The sequence below is a fragment of the Podarcis cretensis genome, assembly GCF_951804945.1.
Source record: "Podarcis cretensis genome assembly, chromosome: 5".
In the NCBI taxonomy this organism is placed as follows: Eukaryota; Metazoa; Chordata; class Lepidosauria; order Squamata; family Lacertidae; genus Podarcis; species Podarcis cretensis.
In genome coordinates, this window is record NC_137174.1 from 97,465,567 (window position 1) to 97,491,713 (window position 26,147).

The 26,147-nt window shown below is 48.2% G+C and overlaps 1 protein-coding gene across 1 annotated transcript in view; it reads left to right on the forward strand.

The window, feature by feature from the left end:
* Positions 1–26,147, forward strand: part of LOC307216925 (solute carrier family 12 member 9-like) — a 95,817-nt gene that overhangs the window by 448 nt on the left and 69,222 nt on the right. The window contains exons 2-6 of the mRNA XM_079977750.1: positions 16,213–16,347; positions 17,177–17,314; positions 17,438–17,740; positions 18,554–18,661; positions 20,570–20,681. Coding sequence (XP_079833876.1) covers positions 16,213–16,347; positions 17,177–17,314; positions 17,438–17,740; positions 18,554–18,661; positions 20,570–20,681 — 796 coding nt within the window. The remainder of the gene's footprint in view (positions 1–16,212; positions 16,348–17,176; positions 17,315–17,437; positions 17,741–18,553; positions 18,662–20,569; positions 20,682–26,147) is intronic.

The window sequence follows — 26,147 nt, forward strand, 5'->3', positions numbered from 1 at the left end:
GGGAGCAGCCCTTTGGTTCAAACCTCATCGTTGCCGCTGTAGGCGTTAGGTGAGCCAGGGATCTCCAGTGATGGGAGTCCAGTAATATAGAGAAAATGCCTTTGAGATGAAGGCTCTGTTGGCGCCTACATAAACGTGACCAATATTGTTTCACATCTGTTTGAAAGCTCAGTCTGTGCGGAGGTTGCCGCCTCTTCCCCTGAACTTGTTGTCCTTCCTGTTTAAGCCAGGTTCTCCCTGAGGCAATAACCCTGTGTCCAGGTGAGGGCTTCTGTAGATGTCCCACATACTGTGTTATCCAAACATATCAAAATACGCCCCCTGTTCATAAAAAGCTAGCATCTCAGGGAGCAATGCCAGCTAGAACCCTTCTCCCTGTCATCCTAGGTTTCTATGGGCAGGGGTTATCGTTTATGAATGGAGCTGCTTTTGGTCATGTTGCTTCGCTGCCAACAGCTCTGCTGTCTGTTTTTTTTTTTAATAAATATTTATTGAAATTTTTTAAATAAATACAAAATGCAAAAATGATAAACAATATAACATGAATCATAACACATTTTTTCAAAACTTCTTTGGACTCCCTCACGTCTCCCGCTCCCACTTACATCATTATAACCTTTTTCCAGCAATTTATCATCTTGTTTACATTCTTAAATCTCGTTCAATTAATTTAATCTAATAATTCTCCAGAAATTTTATATTTTCCTCAATCTCACTTATCGTCAAATTCAAATCTAATTCAATGGTAGGCAGTTATTTATGATCTAGCATCCTTCTTAGTCTTCTGCCAAATTACAATACTTTTGTAAATAAATCTTGAATTTCTTCCAGTCTTCTTCAACCCTCTCTTCTCCCAGGTCTCGAATTCTACCAGTCATCTCGGCCAGTTGCATATAGTCCATCAGCTGCATCTGCCACTCTTCCAGTGTGGGTAGATCTTGAGTTTTCCAGCTCTTAGCGATGAGTATCCTTGCTGCCGTTGTTGCATACAACAGCTCTGCTGTCTGAAGTGGAACAGATCAGAGCTGACTCCTGCAGTGAGAATTAAATCCTAGTGACTGTCTGCTGACTTCCTCTTGGCTTCAGGGCACCCTGCCCAACAGCACCTTATAATTAACCAAGTCTTACAAGTCCTCATAAGGTCCTAACTCCTACACTGACCCAACACATCAGTGCCCTACTATGGGGCCTTTTAACTAGCCTGGCAACTTACCCCACCAAATGCCAGCTTCCCTAAGGAAGTGGTTCTCAAACTTTTTTCTCTGGACCACACTTTCTCGATAAAGACTTCCTTGTGCCACCCTGAATTTTTCATTGATAAGGAACACATTGGATTATTATCTGACTGGGTTTCCCCAGCTACTCTGGGGCTCCCAACAGAATTAATGATAATAATAATAATAATAATAATAATAATAATAATAATAATAAAGTGATAAAACATAAGACATAAAAAACTTCCCTAAACAGGGCTGCCTTCACACGTCTTCTAAAAGTCAGATAGTTGTTTATTTCCTTGACATCTGATGGGAAGGTGTTCCACAGGGCAGGCGCCACCACCGAGAAGGCCCTCTGCCTGGTTCCCTGTAACCTCACTTCTCGCAGGGAGGTAACTGCCAGAAGGCCCTCGGCGCTGGACCCCAGTGAATGATGGGGGTGGAGACGCTCCTTCAGGTATACTGGGCCGAAGCAACAACTTGTGGCAGTGTAAACGTAGAACACAACTATTTATAATATGATCGCAGGTAAAGTAAGGGACGCGGGTGGCACTGTGGTCTATACCACAGAGCCTTTTGGGCTTGCTGATTGGAAAGTCAGCGGTTCGAATCCCTGCAATGAAGTGGCTCCCGTTTCTCTCTTCTGCCAACTTAGCAGTTTGAAAGCATGCCAGTGCAAGTAGATAAATAGGTACCGCTGTGGCGGGGAAGGTAAACGGCATTTCCATGCGCTCTGGCTCTTGTCACGGTGTTCCCTTGCGCCAGAAGTGGTTTAGTTATGCTGGCCACATGACCTGGAAAGCTGTCTGTGGACAAACACCGGCTCTTTTGGCTTGAAAGTGAGATGAGCTCTGCACTCCATAGTCGCCTTTGACTGGACTTAACTGTCCAGGGGTCCTTTAACTTATGATCACAGGACATCCAGAAGGTATAAAACAATGCAGCTACGTAAGAGCATAAATCATTTCCAAAATATAATTGTAAACTTATGTACCTTAAGGATGCATACAAACTCAGTGAGAGGCATGAGCTTGCTTTTGCTGGCAACTCTCTCACCATCCCATCAACACAAAGAAGCCTTTCTCTTGTCTGGTTTTCCTCCAAATCACTTGATGTTCTTGCTCTCCTTTTGGAAAGATATCTACCCATATTTGGCAAATAAAAAAGATATTGTCATACTATAGTATACAACGCCACACTGAAATGTTTAAATGTTTATTTGATGGCCCTTGAATCTTCCCACCACTCTTTCCCATCTTCTCCTGCCACACCCTCTGAGAACCACTGTCCTACAAGACCAGGGGTAGACAACCTAAGGCCCGGGGGCCGGATCCGGCCCAATCGCCTTCTTAATCTGGCCCGCAAATGGTCTGGCAATCAGCATGTTTTTACATGAGTAGAATGTGTCCTTTTATTTAAAATGCATCTCTGGGTTATTTGTGGGGCATAGGAATTCGTTCATTTTTTTCTCCAAAATATAGTCTAACCCACCACATGGTCTGAGGGACGGTGGACCAGCCCAGGGCTGAAAAGGGTTGCTGACCCCTGTACAAGACCCATATCCACTCTTTAAAGCCTGACTTGCACCCTCTAGCCTTACTCCCTAGAGCATTTTTTCTGATCAGGCGCCTGGAATACAGTGTCACTCCAGGGTTCCTGATCACCACATTTGACCCTCATACTATCTGCACTAGTGGTCTATGCCCCCAAAAGACCCCTCTTTTGTTAATACTCTCATGCTTTTAGCAGTTAACTTCTACCTTCCTCTTCCAAAACCCTTACAAACAACCGCAGCACCTCTGCTTTGGTCTCTCCTTTGGTCGCCGTACAATCCACGGCTGCTGCCTCTTATGAACTTGCCACACTCATGTTATTGCAGTAATGGCTACCTAACCCCTTTCCAAATGCCCACCTCTGTTCTGGGCTAGAAATACTACTCATTGGCCTACCCACCTGTGGCAAATTTGAAGTGCCTGCAGGGAACCAGGCTGGGATTGATGGAGATGTTGTAGTCCAAAACATCGGGAGGGCACCAGGTTGGGGAGAGATGGACTTTGGGCCTTTACCCAGCAGCTTGAATTGGACTTGGGAGAGAATAGGCAGCCTGTCATTGGCATCCATCTGTCTTGAGAGACAATGGAGTGTGCCTTTGGGGGCAAAGTCAAACTGCTGCATAAGCAGCATTGAAGTTACCTCTCCGTGGTGCAAACCTGAGCTATGTGTCTGGAGATCCTGAGCTGCCCAGACGACAAGACCCCCCTCTCGGCCTCCCTGATGGGGTCCAAAGGAAAGCAGAGCAAGACATTTGGCACCAGCTTGGCTGCAGGAGTTGTCGGAGGGGAGCGTACAAGGAGCCATTCAACCATCTTAGGGACTGCATTCCACATTTGTGTATGGTTTACTCCAGAGTTTTCCAAACTTTTTATGTTGGTAACACACTTTTTAGACATGCGTCATTTCATGACACAGTAATTCTTTTATATAGAGATATAGATATACAGTGGCGTAGCATGGGTTGTCAGCACCCGGGGCAAGGCAAGTAATTTGCGCCCCCTAACTCGTGGATTTGCGCCCCCTAACCCTAACCCCCAGATGTTGCGCCCGGTGCGGCCGGTCCCCCCTGCACCCCCCACGCTACGCCACTGTAGATATAGATATAGATATAGATATAGATACACACCCACACACACATATATAAATTTTATTAGTTTTTTAACATCATTTTCAACAGTAATTAAACATGCTTTTAGATCTTATACATTTTTTTTACTTCCCTCAATCTCATCTGAAAATTTTCCAATCTAATCTCTTAGTATGCATTTCTTCCTTTCCCTATGACATTTAAACCTCATAACTGTTATCTCTATTCTTTTTCTACTTGGTAACGTTTCATAGAATTCTCCTTACAAAACTTCTTGCAGTCCTACTAGTGTAATTTGTTGTTTACAATTGCTTTTCAAATAGTTCATATACTTCTTCCAATCTTCTGTGAATCTCTGGTCCCACAGGTTTCGAATCCTTCCTGTCATTTTGTCCAGTTCTGCATAATCCATTAATTTTTTCTGCCATTCTTCTTTCGCACGACATAGTAATTCAGTTTTACTAGGAAACCGGAGGTTAAACTAACTCCTTTCCAGCCCCGGGAGGAACTCGAGGAGTGTTCACACAACACAACCACACACTGCTGCTGACACAGTAACGTGGCACGACATGCAGTTTGGATAGCTCTGATATACTCCTTAGCCTTTTCTTAGCAGACCTTTAAAGCCCTTCACGGCCTAGGACCCTCGTACCTACGGGACCGCCTCTCCCAGTATGCCCCACGGAGAGCCTCAAGGTCCATAAATAGCAACACCCTAGTGGTCCCGGGCCCTAAGGAAGTCAGATAAGCCTCAACCAGAGCCAGGGCCTTTTCAACACTGGCCCCGGCCTGGTGGAACGCTCTGTCTCAAGAGACCAGGGCCCTGCAGGATCTGATTTCTTTCCGCAGGGGCTGTAAGACAGAGTTGTTCCGCCTGGCCTTTGGCTTGGAATCAACTTGATCCCCTCCCCCTCTTTTCTTTTTCCTTCTGTGATGGAACTCCTATTTGGGGACTTCCCTGGCTTTTTTCTGGCCATGTAGGACCAGTCTGGATAGTTGGCCTTGGTGAAGACTTGATGTTTTTATTCCCCCCAAAAGTTTTTGATTTGAGTTTCCACTGAAAGGAGGCTGCCTTTTAATGTTTTGATGTTTTAATGTTGTATTTTAATCTTGTTTTTTAAGTTGTATTTCGGTCAATTGTTTTATATCGGGTGTTAGCTGCCCTGAGCCCGGTCTTGGCTGGGGAGGGCGGGGTAGAAATAAAATGTATTATTATTATTATTAGCTATTTTTCCAGCATTGCAGGGGGTTGCACTAGGTGTCCTTCGGGATCCTTTCCAACTCAACAATTCTATGATCCCCTCTTGCTGGGACCTGCTTCTTCAGTCCGCTTGAGCGGAAGCAAACGTCCCTGCTCCCCCCCCCCCACAACACACACCTGATGTTCGATCGCAAAGTGCTTTCTCTCAGAAATGGTTGTGGCAGCTGGGAAAATGAAGGAAGCGAGCCTGTAAGTGCTGGCAGTAATAAGCCTTCACTCTTCTTGGGCTTTGGGCCAGCCGGGGTCACTCCAGTCGTTATATCCCCTTGCGTCTTGAATTAATACCTTTCTGCAGCTGTAATGGAGCACTCAGGCTGCAACTTGGTGTTAATTAAGTGTGCAGGGTGGCCGTGCAAGAGGTGATGTGATTTGTAAGTTCTGGGCTGGAACCACAACTGGATTAAGGCACCATCTCGTAGGCACACAAAAATCTGTTCAGTCCAGCATCTTGTGTCTCCAGTGGCCAGCCAGATGTTTTGGGAAGACCACAGCAACAGCCCTTCCTTGCTGAGTTTCCCCATGCAGCAGCTATTGAGAGATAAAGGGTAAAGGGACCCCTGACCATTAGGTCCAGTCGTGACCGACTCTGGGGTTGCGGCGCTCATCTCGCTTTATTGGCCGAGGGAGCCGGCGTACAGCTTCCGGGTCATGTGGCCAGCATGACTAAGCCGCTTCTGGTGAACCAGAGCAGCGCACAGAAACGCCGTTTACCTTCCCGCTGGAGCGGTACCTATTTATCTACTTGCACTCTGACGTGCTTTCAAACTGCTAGGTGGGCAGGAGCTGGGACCGAGCAACGGGAGCTCACCCCGTCACGGGGATTCGAACCGCCGACCTTCTGATCAGCAAGTCCTAGGCTCTGTGGTTTAGACCACAGCACCACCCGTGACCCTTATTGAGAGATACCGTACATTGCCTCTATATGTGGAGGTTCCATTTAGCCAGCACGGCTAATGCCCTTTGGTGGATCTGGCCTCCATAGATCTCTCTCAAGCACGTCCAGTGTTGGAGGTCAGCATGGCTAGGACCCTGTTGACAGCCCCAGAACAGACCCTGCCCCCCCCCCGGTCTGCATCTGCCCCCCCCCCGGGTCTGCATCTGTTTGTTTTCAAGAGTTCAAAACATTTGCGCCAAAGCATGAAGTCTGCACATCTGTGTGTCTGACGGGACTCTAAATCTAGATGCAGCAACCGTCACCAACAGTTAGCGCTTAAATCGGTTTGATGTTTGCATGTTTCAAAAGATTTCAGATTTATTTCTGTTAAGTGAGATACAAATGATTGAAGTGTTGCTGGCCTCCCTCTCTCTTTTGAGGGGCAAGCAGTATTTCGGGAGTGTCTTGCCATGTGCCCATCCTAGACGGCTACAGATGGAGTATCTGCTTTACTCAGCTCACATTTATTTTTTACGACAAATGGCCGCCCATGAGAAAGCCATCAGGCAGGCCTGCAAGACATGGAAGCATCTCTTAGGAGGGAGAAAGGAAGACGTTGGGTCACGTTTTTCCCTCCTTCACTAAGCGATCTCCCGTGTTCAGTCTTCAGCCTTTCTCTCCCCAGTGTGAGAAGCTGCCTTTTATACTGAATCAGACTTTGTCCACCTACCACAGTATTGTCCACTCTGACTGGCAGCATCTCTCTGGGGGTTCAGGCAGGAGTCTCTCCCAGCCCTACCTGAGATACTGTGGATTGGGACCTTCTGCATGCAGAGCAGATGCTCCAGCTATCCTCTGAAGAAGTGCTAGTGTAGGATTCAAAACAAGGCACATGGTTTTGAATTCATTTGAAATATAAGTCTGCTCGTAAGCTGCTCCATTGTTTGAAATGCAGGTTCTTTGTCCTGGAGGCAAACTGCCCTCATTTGGCTTGCCTGAGTAATCTGAACAGTCTTCTTTGCAAATACCCACTTAGGCTTAGTCAGTAGGGTATGAGACTCTTAATCGCAGGGTCATGGGTTCAAGGGACAAAAGATTCCTGCATTGAGTAGATGACCATTGGGGTACCTTCCAATTCATCAGTTCTATGTTTCTAAGATTTTGACTCGTGACCTGTCTGATTTGTGTGGGACAGACTGGGGATTTGAAGTTGTGGGTAATTGGTGGGGCAAAACTTTGGACTCAAAGCCTTTCAGTTCCCACAGATTGGGCTTGGTAGTTTTGCTCTTCATTGCATTTGGTTTAGAAGTGCTCTGGCATTGAGATCTGGCTTCCTCCTCTTCATCGCTCATTGAAACGCTTCAATTCTGCTTTTTCAACATGCGGTTACTGCAGCCTCCGATATGCTCTACAGTTCTGTCGTCCCACCATGTGTGCATGCAGTCTTCAGTTTGGGATTGGGCACAGAATCTGGAGCATCGGCTTTCCTAAGCAAATCAAGTTTCTAGTCCATATGAAAAAGTCAGCTGTGGCAACCAGTTGTGATTTCAGTGTCTTCCACAGTTCTCTCCCCACCCCCCCCGCGCCCCACCCCACCCTATTGAAGTAGAAAGATTCTCTCTTGCCAATTTTTTGTTCTCAGCTGAGTTTTAAACCTTACAGCAACATTATGTTAATTATTATTCTAATTAAGCTTATTGTTTATTTAAAAACAACAACAACAACTGCTGTTTGAGGGAGTCCTGTGCAGGATCAGAAAGCAAAACAAACAGAATGCAAGGGAAAGAGCCTGAAGATAACATTGTGTGTGTGTGTGTGTTAATTGTGGTGAAGGTAAAACGGATTCTGTTCCAAGAAAAGCTCAATTTCCTGCACCACTTCCTATATCCCTTATACAAGTCTGCAAAAAGTTGTTCGTTTTGAATAATGTATTCCCCCCACCCCAGTTTCCTGCATGTTCTAACAGGCTCAGACTGCCCTTTTTATGTATATATAAAAGACTGCAGTTCCATTGAATTTGGTGGGAATATACTTTGGGCAAGTGTCTATGGGACCGCAGCCTTAATCAAGGAGAAACTAATACAAATAGGATACTGTAGAAATTAATCCGGGATCTGTGCAGCCTGATAGTATATGCCAGCCTTAACAAAGGCCAGGAATGCTGTGCAGTTACAACCTGCGTTCCCTTGCAAACATTCTCAAATATTTAGATCTGAACCCCGTGGGGGAAAACAGGACACAGGGTTCTTTCAGAACTGTCCTGATCTTCCTTATGACTCAGGATCCGCTCATTATCCTGGGATCCTCTCTGTTTGCAGCGAGAGCCAGTTCTGAGCAGAGGGCAGAGTCCGAGCTGTGAATTTCCTCTCCCTAGCGAGGAACAAATTGGGCAGCTCGCTTTGCCAGGTCCTCGTGGTTGGCGGGGCGTTTGGGGGGCACACCCTCCACAGATTTGCTCAGGGCAGCTGGGGACAGTTTAAAGCTGTGTCTACAACCCACGAGCTCCGCAAGGCTCAAATCCATTTTCTCTGCTCATCTTTTCTCCATCACTTTTAGCTTCCCCCAGAAGCAGCCGGGGGTCAATCAGGGTCATCCCTCTTGCAAAATCTGCCTGCAGAAACCTTTTCCTCCCTTGAGTTGCAAGTAGCACTATCTCCAGTCTCCGTTGTGGGACAGAATATACAGCTTGGGGGCGAGGAAAGCCTTTCCTTGGAAGGGAGGCTGCCTTGGCCAGGGCCTGTGACACCAGTGGTGCCCTTGATTCAGGATTAATTAGAGCAAAGGCAATTTTCATGTGCATGGCCTTCAAGCAATAAATATTACTTTAAATAAAAGATCTGGGAAACAATGGGAGGTGTTGATACCTAGGGAGGGATAGCTGAGCTCTGGCATTTGTCATGTTCAAAACTGGAGCAGGGAAATCCCTTTTCATCCAAAGGGCCACATTCACACTTGTGGGGGCCGCATGCCAGTCAGGGGCATGGCTAGAGGCAAAAGGGGGTGGAGCCACAGGAGTGACTCTTTGCACAGCATAGGCTACATTCTGGCCATGGAGAAGTTGAGAGTTTTCTGCTTGTCTCTCCATTTTATCCTCATCCTATGATAATCTCAGCGATAGGCCTGGTCTGTGGGATGTGGCACTTCAGAGTACCTTAAGGAAAAGTGTTCTTGCCTAGCTTGTTCCCTGCCATGCTAGATTTCTACCTGCAGGCGTTTTCTTTCCCTTTCTTTTTTGGAAAATGGGAGCCTTTGCAAAAAAGCCATCTCCCACCTGTGGGCTGAAAAGGGTCGAATCCTTGTAAACCTTTAATAAAAAAACAGAACAAAAAGAAAACTACCTCACTTGATTCCATCACATTGTTTGCATCAGGAGACATGAAGAAAGAGATAAACTAATTACCGTTTGGAGACTTAAGGCGGACTGGTGGCTTTTATTTTGTGTTGGTGATTTTGTGGGACACGGCAGAGACTTTTACGTGGTCTAGGATGGGGAAACGGTCCCAGGCGTTTCGGTGATTGCAGTGGAAACTCCAGTTGGTCCCCCCACCCCCACCACCCGCTAATAATTGGGAGGTTCCCTTCCACAAGCTCCTTTGAAATGAGTGGGTCTTGCTCAGCAGAACTTCCCTGTCAGGTGAGACACACGGAGGGGTCTCGCTAAACAGTCCGCTTTGCTGCTGTTACAGGAGACCCAAATCTCTTCCCCTCCCTTCTGGCAGCTTCCTCATGTTGCCTTATGACAGGGCTGCCTCAGTTCTCAAATACCTCTGTGATCTTATGAAAGTCCTTTTTCTTCTTCTTCTTTTTGTAAAACAACTAACAAACCAAAGAGAAATCGAAAGCGTGAAAATCCCAGGGTGGAGGCACTTTGGAATTCCCTCCCACAGCTCTGGAAGAAATGGCTTGATTTCTTTACCCGGCACTGACGGGCTTCCTTTCACTCTGCTGCTGAGGTTTTCTGGAAATCTCGGTTTGTCAGGGCAGGGTGGCTGAGTAACAACCCCCTCCACAAACACACACAACACCCAGCCTGTGGTTGCAAGGGGAAAGGCACCACTTCCTGGTCTGCGTGTTTGCCCAATGCCAGCTGAGCCGGCAACGTGTGAAGGTTCACAGTGTGCTTCCCCTTTGCAGTATTTCTGCACAGAATTGCTCCGGAAACTTGTCAAAGGTGATGTGTGGTGCCTGAACAGGTTGGCTCTCCTGTACAGCCCCATGACCCTATAAACTCAGATATATATGTTAATCACTTTGTTGTTGTTTAGCCGTTTAGTCGTGCCCGACTCTTAGTGACCCCATGGACCAGAGCACGCCAGGCACTCCTGTCTTCCACCGCCTCCTGAAGTTTGGTCAAACTCATGCTGGTAGCTTTGAGAACACTGTCCCACTATCTTGTCCTCTGTCTTCCCCTTCTCCTTGTGCCCTCCATCTTTCCCAACATCAGGATCTTTTCCAGGAAGTCTTCTCTTCTCCTGAGGTAGCCAAAGTCTTGGAGCCTCAGCTTCAGGATCTGTCCTTCCAGTGAGCACTCAGGGCTGACTTCCTTCAGAATGGAGAGGTTTGATCTTCTTGCAGTCCATGGGACTCTCAAGAGTCTCCTCCAGCACCATAATTCAAAAGCATCAATTCTTCAGCGATCAGCCTTCTTTATGGTCCAGCTCTCACTTCCATACATCACTACTGGGAAAACCATAGCTTTAACTGTAAGGAACTTTGTTGGCAAGGTGATGTCTCTACTTTTTAAGATGCTGTCTAGGTTTGTCATTGCTTTTCTCCCAAGAAGCAGGCGTCTTTTAATTTTGTGACTGCTCTCACCATCTGCAGTAATCATGGAGCCCAAGAAAGTAAAATCTCTCACTGCCTCCATTTCTTCCCCTTCTATTTGCCAGGAGGTGATGGGACCAGTGGCCATGATCTTCGTTTTTTTAATCACTTAATGGTACCTTAAACCCAGGTTACAGTTGCCACAACAGAATGTCTAGGTGCCATCTTTTTTACAAGGACATTTATTATTACAGTCGTACCTTGGTTCTTGAACTTAAATCCATTCCAGGAGTCCGTTCAACTCCCGAAACCATTCAAAAACCAAGGCGCGGCTTCCGATTGGCTGCAGGAGCTTCCTGCACTCAATTGGAAGCCACGTCAGACTACCAAAAAGCATTCAAAAACCGGAACACTTACTTCCTAGTTTTTGGTGTTCGGGAGCCAAAACCTCCAAGTACCAAGGTGTTCGAGAACCAAGGTACAACCTTATTATTATACTGAACTATGGCAATTAGATAAACAAATTGTCGCTGTACAGCAGGTAAGAACTTGTGAGTGACTCCTATGGGGAAACCACCGCGATAACAGGGTTTAATCCAGGAGCAAAAGATGTTTCCGTTCATTTGGGTTTTCCTTTGTTTCTTTTTATTATGGGGTTTCCAAAATTGGCAAATTAATTTGCAGAGCTGTAAAATCGGCGTTTAAAACCAAAACCAAAACCAACCAACCCTCCTGATTCTGCTTATTAAACATAACTTGTGGTTTCACCTCGAGTCTCTTGACCAATCCCCCCCCCCCAAAAAAAAATTACAGGGTTTCCACAAGGTTTCCTCACAGTGGTTCTTTTGTGGTGGCAGGCACATTCCCCAAGGCTGAAAAGCAGCAATATTTCGTCAATCTGGAAAACCGGATTGTCGCAGCGCCCAGCTAGAGAAGTCCATTGCAGCTGTGGATGGCGATTGTGATGGTGTCATTGTCGTGGGTGCCTGTTGCAGGTCTCTTACAGCACATTCACACACACACCCCACTTGCTGCCCGCCCCGCGGTTCCCTCGGTTGCCAGATATATATGTACTCAATTTAAAAATCAATTGGCTTGTTTTCGAATCAATACCTTGTTTTTGCTTTACAGCTCTGAGGCCTTAAGGGAACTCAGTGGAGTTTATAAATCTAAATAAGTCAGGCCTCGACGCTTTAGAGCTTAAACGGTTCCGTGGAGAAGGGCGGGAGTGTTCCAGAAAGAGCCGTGTGAAACCCCAGAGGCCGGGAGGCTCTGATATGGCATGAAACGGACAGCAGTTTGACGCTGCTAGGGCTTGTCAGCTGGGATCCGCAAAGATCTGGGCTGGGTTCTCGAGCCAAAGGACACTTCTGGCCTGGTTCTGGCAGCAGCATGGGTGTGGGTGGGCCAGAAGGGTTGTGCCAGGATCAGTGGAACCCCAGCTGGGCAGCATCCAGCTTGCATTGGAGAACTTGGGCCAGTCACATACTCTCAGACAAGCCTACCTTAAAGGGATGTTGTTGGGGTGATAGGGTAGGTTTACCTGTGTTCGGTCCTTGGGGCCAGGAAGGAGAATCGTGGTGCAAACCAGGATTAGAAACTCAGATAGATAAGCTAATTGCCAAATTGCACCTTAAACCTAGGTTATGTTCATCACAGTTGAACGTCTAGGTGGTTGGTGTCGGGGTTTTGTTTTTGCATTATTTACCGTATTTTTTGCTCCATAAGACGCACTTTTTCCCTCTTAAAATCTAAGGGGAAATGTCTGTGCGTCTTATGGAGTGAATGTGTGGTCCCTGGGGCTGGGGGGGGGGGACACAACCCAGGCTTCCCTTGCCAGCCCCGAGGCTGGCGGTGAGGGAAGCTCAGTTTTCCCTGCCGCCAGCCCCACAAGCTTCCGGAGGCTTCCGGAGGCTTTGGGATGCCTTCTGCTGAAGCCTCAACAGTGCAGCGGGAGTGCCCGCTGCGCTCCGAAGGCTTCGGGTTCCTTTCGCTGAAGTGTAGGTGCCCCTTCAGCTTAAGCGCAGCGCCCCTTCAGTGAAGTGGGAGGAGAAATGGAAGGTTGCTCCGTTTCTCCTGCCGCTTCGCAGAAGGGGCGCTGCGCAGAGAGGGGGAGATTTTTTTTTCTTGTTCTCCCCCTCTAAAACAAGGTGCATCCTATGGTCGGGTGCATCCTATAGAGAGAAAAATACGGTATTTATTTGTTTCATTTCTATACTGCTTTATATTTTAAAGAAAACATCTCAAAGCAGTTTAAGGTAAAGGTACCCCTGCCCGTACGGGCCAGTCTTGACAGACTCTGGGGTTGTGCGCCCATCTCAATTAAGAGGCCAGGGGCCAGCGCTGTCCGGAGACACTTCCGGGTCACGTGGCCATGTCACGTGACATCGCTGCTCTGGCAAGCCAGAGCCGCACACGGAAACGCCGTTTACCTTCCCGCTGGTAAGCGGTCCCTATTTATCTACTTGCACCCGGAGGTGCTTTCGAACTGCTAGGTTGGCAGGCGCTGGGACCGAGCAGCGGGAGCGCACCCCGCCGCAGGGATTCGAACCGCCGACCTTTCGATCGGCAAGCCCTAGGCGCTGAGGCTTTAACCCACAGCGCCACCTGCGTCCCCTTCAAAGCAGTTTACAACATATTAAAACTTCAAACAAAACCATCCAGAATAAAACAAATTCAGGCTTCAAGGAAAACATATCAGATTCTTCTTAAAGTGACACTTGGCTTTCCCCATATTTATTTATTTACCTACTTAATTTATAGAGCTGCCCCATAGCAGAAGGAAGCCAGTGTGGTTTAGTGGTGAGAGTGTTGGACCCGGACCTGGGAGATGAGGGTTCACATCCCCACTCAGTCAGGAATCTCACGGTGTGACCTTGGAGGTGTGACCTTGGAGTCCGTCACAGCTTCTTTACCTCCCTTGCAGGGGATTAACTGAGGAGGGGGGGAGAACCATGTACTCCTTGGAGAAAAAGGTGGGAGATTAATGCAGTAAATAAGGTCTTTGGCTCACCTGCTTAAGAAAGCTGGAAGGATATGGAGATGTCAGCTGCCAATCTGGCATCCAGAGATCTCCACGTGATCACAATTTGACCCGCGCCAGTTGCAAAATGCGTCTGGTGCCTGGCTAACTTCTAACACTGGTGCAAACATTGGGGCGCTGCCCCACTGTGGAGGGGATAGGTTAGCTGTCACTGTTGCAGGGAGAATTGGACGGAGGTCTCGAGTCTTCCTTCGTTCCCGGCTGCCGAGCTTTTGCCCTCTGGCACATTGCCACTCACCGCACCTTCCCATTTGAATCGCTGCCTCTGGGCAGGGAATGTTGCCTCCTGAGTGCCTGCCGCTTAGACAGATCCCTTGATTCACAGAGCTGTAAGGCACTGCAAGGTGATAAAATTCTCCAGGGCTTGGTTTTCTACACATCCTTCTGTGTCTCATCCATACGCAACACAGACATCCCTGCATGGAATTCAGCCAGACTGCTGATTGAGGCAAGGCAATCTGAGCACCTGAGGCCAATCCTGGTGCAACTGTGTTGGCGGCCTCCTCCTCCTCCTCCTCCTCCTCCTCCTCCTCCTCCTCCTCCTCTTCTTCTTCTTCTTCTTCTTCTAGCTGCCCTTCACCCTAAGATCCCAGGTGTATTTTTTAAAAAAATGTTTTTATTAAAGGATTTTCATGGTTAACAAGGCTACATACGTCTCTGTTTTTTTTTACACCCACCTTATTTTCACACTTATAGGGACGCAGGTGGCGCTGTGGGTTAAAGCCTCAGCGCCTAGGACTTGCCGATCGAAAGGTCGGCGGTTCGAATCCCTGCGGCGGGGTGCGCTCCCGCTGCTCGGTCCCAGCGCCTGCCAACCTAGCAGTTCGAAAGCACCTCCGGGTGCAAGTAGATAAATAGGGACCGCTTACCAGCGGGAAGGTAAACGGCGTTTCCGTGTGCGGCTCTGGCTCGCCAGAGCAGCGATGTCACGCTGGCCACGTGACCCGGAAGTGTCTCCGGACAGCGCTGGCCCCTGGCCTCTTAAGTGAGATGGGCGCACAACCCCAGAGTCTGTCAAGACTGGCCCGTACGGGCAGGGGTACCTTTACCTTTACCTTTACCTTTATTTTCACACTTGCAAGTTGTTTTACATTGTTTTTCATATTGTAACCCACCCTGAGACCTTAGGGTGGAGGGTGGCTAATAAAAGAATGAATGAATGAATAACAATAATAAATAATAAATAATATTTAGCCCAGCCCTCGGTTTCCTGTTGCTGAACCCATTCCCAGTCTGCAAGATAACCTGACACCCCCAGATTACTAAATTTATGCAGTTCATAAAGCTGCATTGGGTCACTTCAGTGCCCTTTTAAATCTCTCCCCCCTTTCCCATGTCTCCCGACCTGCCGTCCCATTGCCTGCTTTAGATTGTCAGCTCCTAGGGAGCAGGGACCTGTTTCTGGGTGTGGATCTCTGTGGGGCAGCACCCACGCTTGGTGCGCTGGCAATGAGGAGAATGCGGAAGAGGAATGCGAGGTTTGAACCTGCGGCTTCCCTTCCCGGCTACTGTGAAGATGACTCACGTTACTGTGTTGCAACAACTCGTGCATAAATTGGTCTAGTTGGCTAATTGGGAGTCTGCAGGTTACAAAGGAGCCATGTATTTAGCAAGTCACCGGGTCACCCAAGGTGATCGGGAGTTTAGGTACAACTATTTACTTTTAAAGGACAACTGAAGGCGGCCCTGTTTAGGGAAGTTTTTAATGTCTGACGCTGTATTGTTTTTAATATTCGATTGGGAGCCGCCCAGAGGGGCTGGGGAAACCCAGCCAGATGGGTGTGGTATAAATAAAAAATTATTATTATTATTATTATTATTATTATTATTATTATTAAACTTAATATTTTATGTAATTCTGTCATACTCCATTTTACCAAAGTTGTCCATTATTTTTGTCATTTTGTCATTTCCCCCCTTCCTCTATGACCCACATGGAAAGCAAGCCGGCTGGCAGAGGAGAGGCAGATCATTCCTTTGTCAGCCCCCTTGACAGAACTTTCAAACCCCATTTTGCTTAGGGACTAGAAACCTGCATTCTCATCGTGGCAGACTCTGAGCCCCTGAGCAGGCCAGTAACTTATGTGGACTTACTTATGAGGCTCTGATGAAGTATTTGCTTGTCAGGAGCCTGTAGATATCCTCAAGGGGCCTGGGATGGTTTCCCAAAACCAGAAAGGGGCTTGTGCCTCTTCTTCACTGAGAGGGTAAAAACTTGCTTGGCGGGTAAGGGAACACGGGAATCCTTTAAGGCAGATTTTCTTTTTGGCTGCCCTAGCGCTCAGGTCCTTGCTTGGGGGCTCTTGTTCCTTAGCAGGAGTGGCTTAAAGAAACTCTGGGGGAAGGCCAGGAAAGTTGGGGCAATGTCCACCCTCCATATTTCCTCCTCTGTTTCTCTCTCCGTGCTGACAGGCTTTGTGGTGGGCCAGGCCGGGCTGTTCCAGTCGCTGGCCATGTTCGTCGTGGCCTATTTCATCATCGGGCTGACGGTTCTGTCGGTGTGTGCCATCTCCACCAACGGGGCCTTGGATGCGGGTGGCGCCTACTGTATCCTTCGCACGCAGACCCAGCGAGTGTCCGGTTGGCTTAGAGCATCTCCTAGCACCTCTACAGCCATTGCACCAGGGGCTGGGAACTGGATCCAACCAGTGGGGCAGTTTCTTCTCCTGCCCGCACCCCACAGCCAAGTGCCACAAGCAGGCAGGGCTGCCCAGTGCTACAACAACATCAGGAATCAAAGCCTGTGGGCTGTGGGATTCCTGCTTCACAGCGGGTTGGGCTAGATGACCCTCAGGGGGCCCTTCCCACTCAGCGATTCTAGGATTCATTGAAGGCTGGTCCATTTGAGCAAAGAGGGCACTGCCCCACCAACCTCAGTCTGCCCTTAGCCAGCCCCCTCCTGTCTGTCTTTCTATTTCCAACCCTTCCCGGGGTTGGTGACGTCACTGCCGTCATTGGCCTTTTGCCCCACCAATTTCTACTTTACACACACCTTTGCAACTATCTATGTCAGTGTTTCTCGAACTACGACTCCCATCATCCCTGACCACTAGTTATGGATGATGGGAGTTGTAGTCCAACAACAGCTGCAGACCCACGTTTAAGAAGCGCTGGTCTGTGTGACGGATGCAGCAAACCTTAGTTTGGCCTTCTTCAGCCTGATGCCCTCCTGGACTACAACTCCCAGCATGCTGGTTAGGAGCTGATGGGAGTTGTAGTCCAAAATGCCTGGAGGGCACCAGGGTGGCAAAGGCCTCCAGTCTCCTTCCAAATGGCGTGTAGATGCTAGTGCCAGTACAGACCCTCCTCTTAGCTGCATCTCAGGGTCGCTGGGTCCCCTTGACTTCTATGTTGCTCCTTGACGCACCGGGTGCAGACATGATCAGCCGGGCGCTGGGGCCCGAATTCGGCGGCAGCATTGGCATAATGTTCTTCTTGGCCAACGTTTGTGCCAGTGCGCTCTACATCCTGGGGCTGGTGGAGGCGGTCGTGGATGACTTTGGAGCCCCGGCAGGTGAGTGGCATACGAATCTCCCCGGGAGATGCTGACCCCTGTCCTCACTGCAGGGTTTTTCTCTCTCTGCCTGCAAGGCAGCGAAGGTGCCCGCCCTGACCTCCTCCTTGCCTGTCCCCGCAGAGGGCGGCGTTGGCAGCGCCACCCAGGTCCTTCCTCGCGGCTACTGGTTCGACCTCCTCTACGGCACGGTCCTTCTCTTCCTCTGCCTGCTGGTCTGCCTCGTGGGCGCTGGCATCTATGCCAAGGCCACCTTCCTCATCTTCCTGATCGTCATGCTGGTGCTGGGCACCGTCTGCCTCAGTTTCTTTGTGGTGGCCCCCCGCAAGGTGAAACTGCCCCCAGGCATTGACGGCAACGGCACAGAGCAGGGCAACGCTTCTTTCACGGGCTTCAAGCACAGCACCCTCCAGGCCAACTTGTTTGGTGAGTTTCACCTCTGCACTTGAAAAGTATTATTTTGTGGGGGGCGGGGGGCGCAGAAGCTGTGACTCCGGAGGAGCGGGGAGAGAAACAGGAAGAGAGGGCCTTCTTTGTGGTGGCCCCTAAGCTGTGGAACTCCCTCCCCACAGAGATGTGCCTGACACCTTCATGGCACAGCTTGCAGAGGATGCTGAAGATGCACCTCTTTCCCCTGTATTTTGACCCTTGAAGGGGTCTGTTTTTAGGCTCCAGTATGTTGTTGTCATGGGGACGCGGGTGGCGCTGTGGGTTAAACCACAGAGCCCTAGGGCTTGCTGATCAGAAGGTTGGCGGTTCGAATCCCCATGACGGGGTGAGCTCCCGTTGCTTGGTCCCTGCTCCTGCCAACCTAGCAGTTTGAAAGCACGTCAAAGTGCAAGTAGATAAATAGGTACCACTCCAGCGGGAAGGTAAACGGTGTTTCCGTGAGCTGCTCTGGTTCACCAGAAGTGGCTTAGTCATGCTGGCCACATGACCCGGAAGCTGTACATCGGCTACAAAGCGAAATGAGCGCAGCAACCCCAAAGTCATCTGCGACTGGACCTAACTGTCAGGGGTCCCTTTACCTTTACCTTTATGTTGTTGTCATAGAGCTGGAAGGGCCCCCCAAGGGTGCTCTAGTCCAACCCCCTGCAATGCCATCCAAACATCCAAGGAAGGAGAGTCCACCACTTCCCGAGGGAGTCCGTCCCACCCTTGCTTTTTTTGTGATTTTCCCAAGGGAAAAAGCAGCGCACAAACTGTTTCAATAAATGCATTCTTCACTACCTCCCGCAGCCGACTACAGTGTGGATTACACAACGGGTCGCCTGATGAGTTTCAGCACCGTCTTTGCCGTCATGTTCAACGGCTGCACAGGAATCATGGCAGGTTCCAACATGTCAGGTGGGTGCAGACTTTTCATGCCCGTTTGTCCAGTGGGCAGAGTGCATGCTTTGAGAACAAAGGGGTCCAGGTTCGACTCCATGGCATCATCTCTAGATACAGATAGGGGAGACCCTGCCTGCAATCCTGGAGACGCTGCCAGTCTGTGAAGGCAGCGCTGATCTAGATGAACCCTCTGCCTAAAAAAGAGCAGAGTTGCAAAAGGCTCAGAAGATGGCAACCAAAATCCAAGGGGATGGAGCGACTCCCGTCTAAGCAAAGGTTGCAGCAATTTGGGGCTCATTGGTTTAGGACAGGGGTAGCCAACCTTTTTATACCTACCACCCACTAATGCATCTATCTTTCTTGATGGTAAAATTTCCTTACCACCCAGTGCTCGATGGAAGGAGGATTCAGCTTGTGCTGCCCACCTAGAATCCTGAAATGCCCCCTAGTGGACAGGAGGGACCAGGTTGACAACCCCTGGTTTAGAGAAAAGCAAGTCAAAGGTGACATGATAAGCAGGTCATAAAACCATGCACGTCACAGAGAAAGTGGAGAGAGGAACGTTTTTCTCCTTCTCTCCTAAAACTAAAACTTGTGAATATTGGAAGATTCAGGAAGTCGTTCTTTTTTATATTATTATTATTATTATTATTATTATTATTATTATTATTATTACAGTGGTACCTCTGGATGCAAACGGGATCCGTTCCGGAGCCCCGTTCACATCCTGAAGCGAACGCAACCCACGTCTGTGCGGGTTGCGATTTGCCGCTTCTGCGCATGCGCATGACGTCATTTTGAGCGTCTGCACATGCGTGAGCGGCAAAACCCGGAAGTAATGCGTTCCGTTACTTCCGGGTCGCTGCGGAGCACAACCTGAAAACGCTCAACCTGAAGCAACTTTAACCTGAGGTATGACTGTATTTATTAAATTTAATTTGTATTCCGCTCTTCATCCGTAGATCTGAGTGGTTCAGAAAAATACAAGATGAAAGCACAAAATACATCATAACTTCCAGAACAAAACAAACCAATAACCCCCCTCTCCCCTCCTGTGGAACTCCCTCCCACAGGAAGCAGCGATGGTCACTAACTTGAACGGTTTTAGGAGAGGATTGGTCAGGGACATAATAGAATGATTTTAATAACTAGAAATGAGTTTTGAAAGAGGGTAAGGATTTGCTGTATCTGATTGGGTAAAGAGGAACACAAAAAAGGGAGACGTGAGGAAGTCAATAAAGAAGGTTAATTAAGTATGGATCTAAGTTGCAGTTTTTATTTATTTATTTGTTTATTTATTTATTTATTCATTCATTCTTTTTTTCTTGATTAGTGTCTTTTTTATGAGTATTTTTGACTGTGTTTGTTTCTCTTCATCTTTGTTGTTGCTATGTGTTTATTTTTTTCTTCTCTGTAAAAGTTTAATAAATATATATTTTTTTTAAAAAAGAGAGGATTGGTCAAATTCTCAGAGGAGGAGAGGGCTGTTGTCAACTGCTAGCCAGGATGGCTCTGGTCTGCCTATGCAGCTGAGGCATCAATGCTTCTGAATACCTGTTGCTGGAAATGGCAGGAGGTTAGAGGGTTCTTGCATATGTCTCCTGCCTGTGGGTTTCCCATAATGGCCACTGTGAGAACAGGATGCTGGACCAGACGGATGTTTTTATAAAATAAAATAAAAATTCCTTCCAGTAGCACCTTAGAGACCAACTAAGTTTGTTTTTGGTATGAGCTTTTGTGTGCATGCACACTTCTTCAGATGCACTGTTTTTATGTTTGTGGTCTGACAAGGTATAAGGCAGCTTCCTGCCCTCTGAAAGGAAAATGAACACTTTGTGAGCGGGATGCTCTGGCCTGGGAGATATGGAGGTTTTCTCCCCCTGTCCAGGATGTCCCTGATCCTCTCCTCTTTCTTTTCCTCAGGGGATCTGAAGCGGCCGAGCTACTCCATCCCACGAGGTACCATCACAGCTGTGATCTTCACCTACATTGTGTACAACCTGTTGGCTTTTCTGCTGAGCTGCACCTGCGACAGGTAGGCGTTGCGACTGGCCACCAGGGGGAGCTCCTACCCCATAGCTCTTTACTCCCCCCCCCCCCCTTTTAAAACAACAGCAATAATGAGCAGACAAAGACTTCTGAAACCTGCCCTGTACTGGGGTTCAGTACAGGTGGCATCATCTCCTCATTTTATCCTTGCAGCTCTCTCCCTTGTTAAAGCGATTTTGGAATTATGCCCATTTCAAAGACAGAGAAACTGAGCTGAATTATCCCGGGTTTGTCTAAGGGGTTCCTGAGCTGAGCAGACCTCATAGTTTCAGGTTAGCCTAGAGACTTAATTTCTCCTCCTCCCCTACTGGGCATTTAAGAGGCTTTCAGGTCTAAAGCTTGGGACCAGCTTGTTCACAAAGGGGCATCATATGATACAGTCCTTCTTTGGACTTCAGTTTGTGTACATGTACACGTTCGCAGGTGGGAAGGAATTACAGTGGTACCTCGCAAGACGAATGCCTCGTAAGACGAAAAACTCGCAAAACGAAAGGGTTTTTCGTTTTTTGAGTTGCTTCACAAGAGGGATTTCCCTATGGGCTTGCTTCGCAAGACGAAAAAGTCTTGCAAGTTTGTTTCCTTTGTCTTGCAAGTTTGTTTCCTTTTTCTTAAAACCGTGCATTCACTTCGAGGAGCAACTCATAGCACGCGGTGTGGTGGCCTTTTTTGAGGTTTTTGAAGACTTTGGTATTTTTGAAGCTTTTCCAAAGTCCGTGCTTCGCAAGACGAAAAAATCGCAAGACGGAAAAACTCGCGGAACGAATTAATTTCGTCTTGCGAGGCACCACTGTATTATTAATTAGATTGATATACCCCCCCATCATAAGATCTCAGGGTGGTTCACAGAATAGAATGCCTCCCTGCAGCTAGAAAGGAAGAGTGTCGGGGACAAGGATTGCAGCTTTGCTTTCTCCCTTGATGTACTGCTGTGTGGCTCTCTCTATATGGGGAATGACCTGCAGCTCAGTGGTGGAGGCCTTGGGTCCGATCCCCAATGGCATCCCCGTGTAGGACTAGGGAAGAGTCACACCTGAAACCTTGGAGCCCAGCTGCCATATATGGGGGGGGGGAGAGAGAGAGAGAGAGAGAGAGCACATGGAACTAGGTGGTCTCACGGTCTGGCTCAATGCAAGGTTTCTCCATAACCACACAAGACATAACCGGCTGTACTTTTAAATAAATGAGGTATACAGTGGTGCCCCGCAAGATGAATGCCTCGCAAGACGAAAAACTCGCTAGACGAAAGGGTTTTCCGTTTTTCGAGGTGCTTCGCAAGACGAATTTCCCTATGGGTTTGCTTCGCAAGACGAAAACGTCTTGCGAGTTTGCTTCCTTTTTCTTAAAGCCGTTAATACCCGGGGAATCCGCGCTCCGCAAGACGAAAAAATCGCAAGACGAAGCAACTCGCGAAACGAATTAATTTCGTCTTGCGAGGCACCACTGTATTTCATTGTATCAAATTGTAGATTTCAACGGAAGTCTCATAAAGTTCAACAAAAAAAGCAGAACACCCAGTGGATCAGTTCATTCTCTAATCAGTTCATGCATAAGGTCCACACATGTATAATTGTCTATTCCACCTGTCTGTTCATGTTGTTGTTGTTTAGTCGTTTAGTCGTGTCTGCCTCTTCATGACCCCCTGGACCAGAGCACGCCAGGCACTTCTGTCTTCCACTGCCTCCCACAGTTTAGTCAAACTCATGCTGGTAGCTTCGAGAACACTATCCATCCATCTCGTCCTCTGTCGTCCCCTTCTCCTTGCGCCCCCCATCTTTCCCAACATCAGGGTCTTTTCCAGAGAGTCTTCTCTTCTCATGAGGTGGCCAAAGTCTTGGAGCCTCAGCTTCAGGATCTGTCCTTCCAGTGAGCACTCAGGGCTGAATTCCTTAAGAATGGATAGGTTTGATCTTCTTGCAGTCCATGGGACTATCAAGAGTCTCCTCCAGCACCACTGTCTGTTCATAGAGTCCAATAATCCACACGAAGGGTTGTTACAGTTCCACAGAATCCTTTCACAGAGTCTCAGACAAGGATTTCCGGAATATTAGCCTTGTTTCGCCATCCTAGGCTTCATCAGTAGCACAGGCTCATAGTGGTTGCAACCACTGCTATGCTATAAGATCCACTATCCTGTAATATTGCATATGAGCCTGTACTACTGACGAACCCTAGGATGGCGAAACAAGGCTAATATTCCAGAAATCCACTGGGTCTTCTGTTTTCTTCGTTGAACTTTATTGGACTTCCGTTGAAATCTACAATTTGAAACAATGAATTATATCTCATTTATTTAAAAGTACAGCCGGTTATGTCTTGTGTGTTTATTGAGCATGTTTCATGTAACCATAGGTTTGTTGTTGTTTCTCCATAAGGATATAAGAAGAACTTAGGAAAACTCACAAGCAGGACCTGAGCAGAACAGAACTCTTTCCACCTGCGATTCCTAGCAACAGGCGTTCACTGCAGGGAGCTAGGCATTAGGTCTAGAGGCCCTTGATAGTTATGCCCTCCATAAATTTGTCTTCCTGTGTTTGTTTGTGGCGGGAATTTCATTTATTTTCCTGTGCTCTGTGGTCTAGGTCTTGCTGACTGATCTTGGGTGATTGGCAATGGGCAGGCTATGTTTATTTACCGTATTTTTCGCTCTATAAGACGCACCAGACCACAAGACGCGCCTAGTTTTTGGAGGAGGAAAACAAGAAAAAAAATATTCTGAATCTCAGAAGCCAGAACAGCAAAAGGGATCGCTGCGCAGCGAAAGCAGCAATCCCTCTTGCTGTTCTCGCTTCTGGGATAGCTGTGCAGCCTGCATTCGCTCCATAAGACGCACACACATTTCCCCTTACTTTTTAGGAGGGAAAAAGTGAGTCTTATAGAGCAAAAAAACAGTATTTATTAAATTTGTATACTGCCCTATACCCGTAGATCTCATAAAATCACAATATTAAGAAAAAGAAAATGCATAATAAAAACAAAGGCAACCCAATAGTCTAACCCCCTTCCACAACACGTTTTAACCAAAGGCCTGGTTAAAGAGGAACGTTTTCGCCTGTCACCTAAAGGTGGATAATGAGGGCTCCAGGCTCCACAAATGGGGAGCTACTGTAGAAAAGGCCCCGTTCTCATGTTGCCACCCTCCGGACCTCTTGTGGAGGAGATACACGAAGAAGGAGCTCAGAGGATGATTTCAGGATCCAAGTGGGTTCATATGGAGAGAGGCGGTCTTATACGGCTCAGTTGGTTGCAACAGGGAGAACTTCCTTTCCCTACCAGCTCTTTGACTTTCTGCGCACTTGACGCTGCCCGTTTTGCTTCGTGCATGAAGGCTTATTATCTGCCGTCCTCCTAATGCACACTCGTTTTTCCTCTGCGCCTCTTTGTGTGCCAGATTATACATCCAGCCCCTCGGGAACGGATGTCCCAGGCTTCCTTGTCTTGTCACCTGGATTAGGCCCCCCCTTTTGATATTTGTGCAGCCCAGTTGTACATAGGCAAAGAAACCCCAAGTAGGCTGGCAGGCGGCTGATTGTGGTAATCTGCCCCCCCCCTCCAAGTGCGTGGGAAGGCACTCAAACACAATTTCCTCTACCTGCTGGCAATTGCACCCACCCGCTCTCTTGTGGCTAACAGAAGCATAACATTAAGTGTGGCTAAGATTGTGCTGACCTGCCCCTGCCACCAATTCTGAGAAATTTCAATGCGGGTGATGCAGGTCAGGTGCGCATGGAAGACTCCAAATCAGAACTGAAGTGGCAGAATGCCAGGTGCAGGAGGGAGCGAGAGCGAGGCGTTCCCACACCACTAGATCAATTCGGCCTCTCTTTGCCCACTTCCCCTTGTCCCACCCTCCCCCAAGTGGCTGTCTAAGCACCCGGGAAATTTTCTGGATTTGGCAACCCATTGCAAGATAAGGGCACCTTGATCTCTGTCGTGCATACTCTGGTCACAGGTTTAAGGCGTGGTTTTGTTTGTTGCTACCATTCCGGCTACCAATAGGGCAGATAAAAGAAAGCACTTCTTCACACAGCATGTGGAACTCACTGCCACATGAGGCAGCGACAACCACCAGCTTGGATGGCTTGAAAGGAGGATTAGACAAATCCGTGGAGGGGGATGAGGCTATTGCTGGCTACTAGCCACAAGGCTGGAGCCAGTAGCATTTCTGAGTACTAGTTGCTGGAAAGTTTAGGAGGTGACAGGGCTCCTGTGCACGGGTCTTCTGGATTTTGCACGTGCATCTGGGTGGCCACTGAGTCCAGGAGCCTGGGCTCTCACAGCCTTTGCAGCTTTACAGCACCAGCTTTTAAAAACGTTGCCCGTATCACATGTTGAGAGCAGAGCCCTTGGGCAGAGAGGCTCAGTGGCTTGGCTACGGTTGCCTGTCGAATCTGTGGCCGAGACGAGATTTGAACTCTGGACTCCTCTTCATTTGCTTATTTCATAAAATGTGTGCACTGATTGATTTCTTTAAAGCAGCTGAAAAGCGGTTTGCAAAAAACGAACGACAATAATTTAAGACTTTCGAAAAGCTAAAATAACAATAGAAGGAAAACAGATTGGAACTTGCATCGACTTTCTAAACATTTGGGTAGGCTTGTCTAAACAAGGATGTTTTTAGCCGGTGCCAAAAAGCATACAGTGAAGGTATAGCGCGTTCCAAAGTTTAGGTGCTGCCACACTAAAAGAGTGAGTATACAAATGCAGAAGGGGTATCTTCCATCTACAAATGCGGAAATGGCACCGGTAGCAATGCCATTGCACTGACCAAGGCAGCTGAGTGAACGTATATGGGGCCAGGCAACCTCGCAGGTCAACTGTTCCAAAAGGCTTTGTATCCTAATAACTTGGCCCAGTAGCAAATGGGAAACCAATGCAGATCTCTGAGCTACAGGTGCCATAATATGCTGACAAGGCCTCACTCCTGTCAGCAATTGTGCTGCAGCATCCAATATTAACTGATGCTACCAGATCAAGCACAAGAGAAGTCCCACTCTGAGCATGTTGCAGTCACCAAGCCACAAACCTCAGTTCACAGCTTGGCCAGTGGGCCACCTCCCACCTGCCTTGCCATTATTTTTTCTGGCTCGCTTTCATGTGGGTCTGCAGTGCCCCCTAACACAATGACACCAGTGCTCCCCCCCCCCCCGAAACCCCTGCAAAACCCAAGGGTAGCAGGGATCTGAACCTGAGCTTTGGCTGGAGACATGCCTGGGGAGGTGGGGCACTGGTGGTCATGCCCCCTGGTGCATTTGCAAACGGTTTCGGATTTTCAGGTGGGGTGCATGTGTGCATGTGTGCCTGCCTTGTTCTCAGAGAGAGAGAGAGAGAGCGGCTTGTTAATTTTCTGCTCTGGAAAGTGCTGCCATAAATCGCGGCTGTGCCGGGGCAGCCGGCAGGAATTGGCTAGAATTATAGCTGTCATGTTCTAATACCTTAATGCATGGCCATTGCT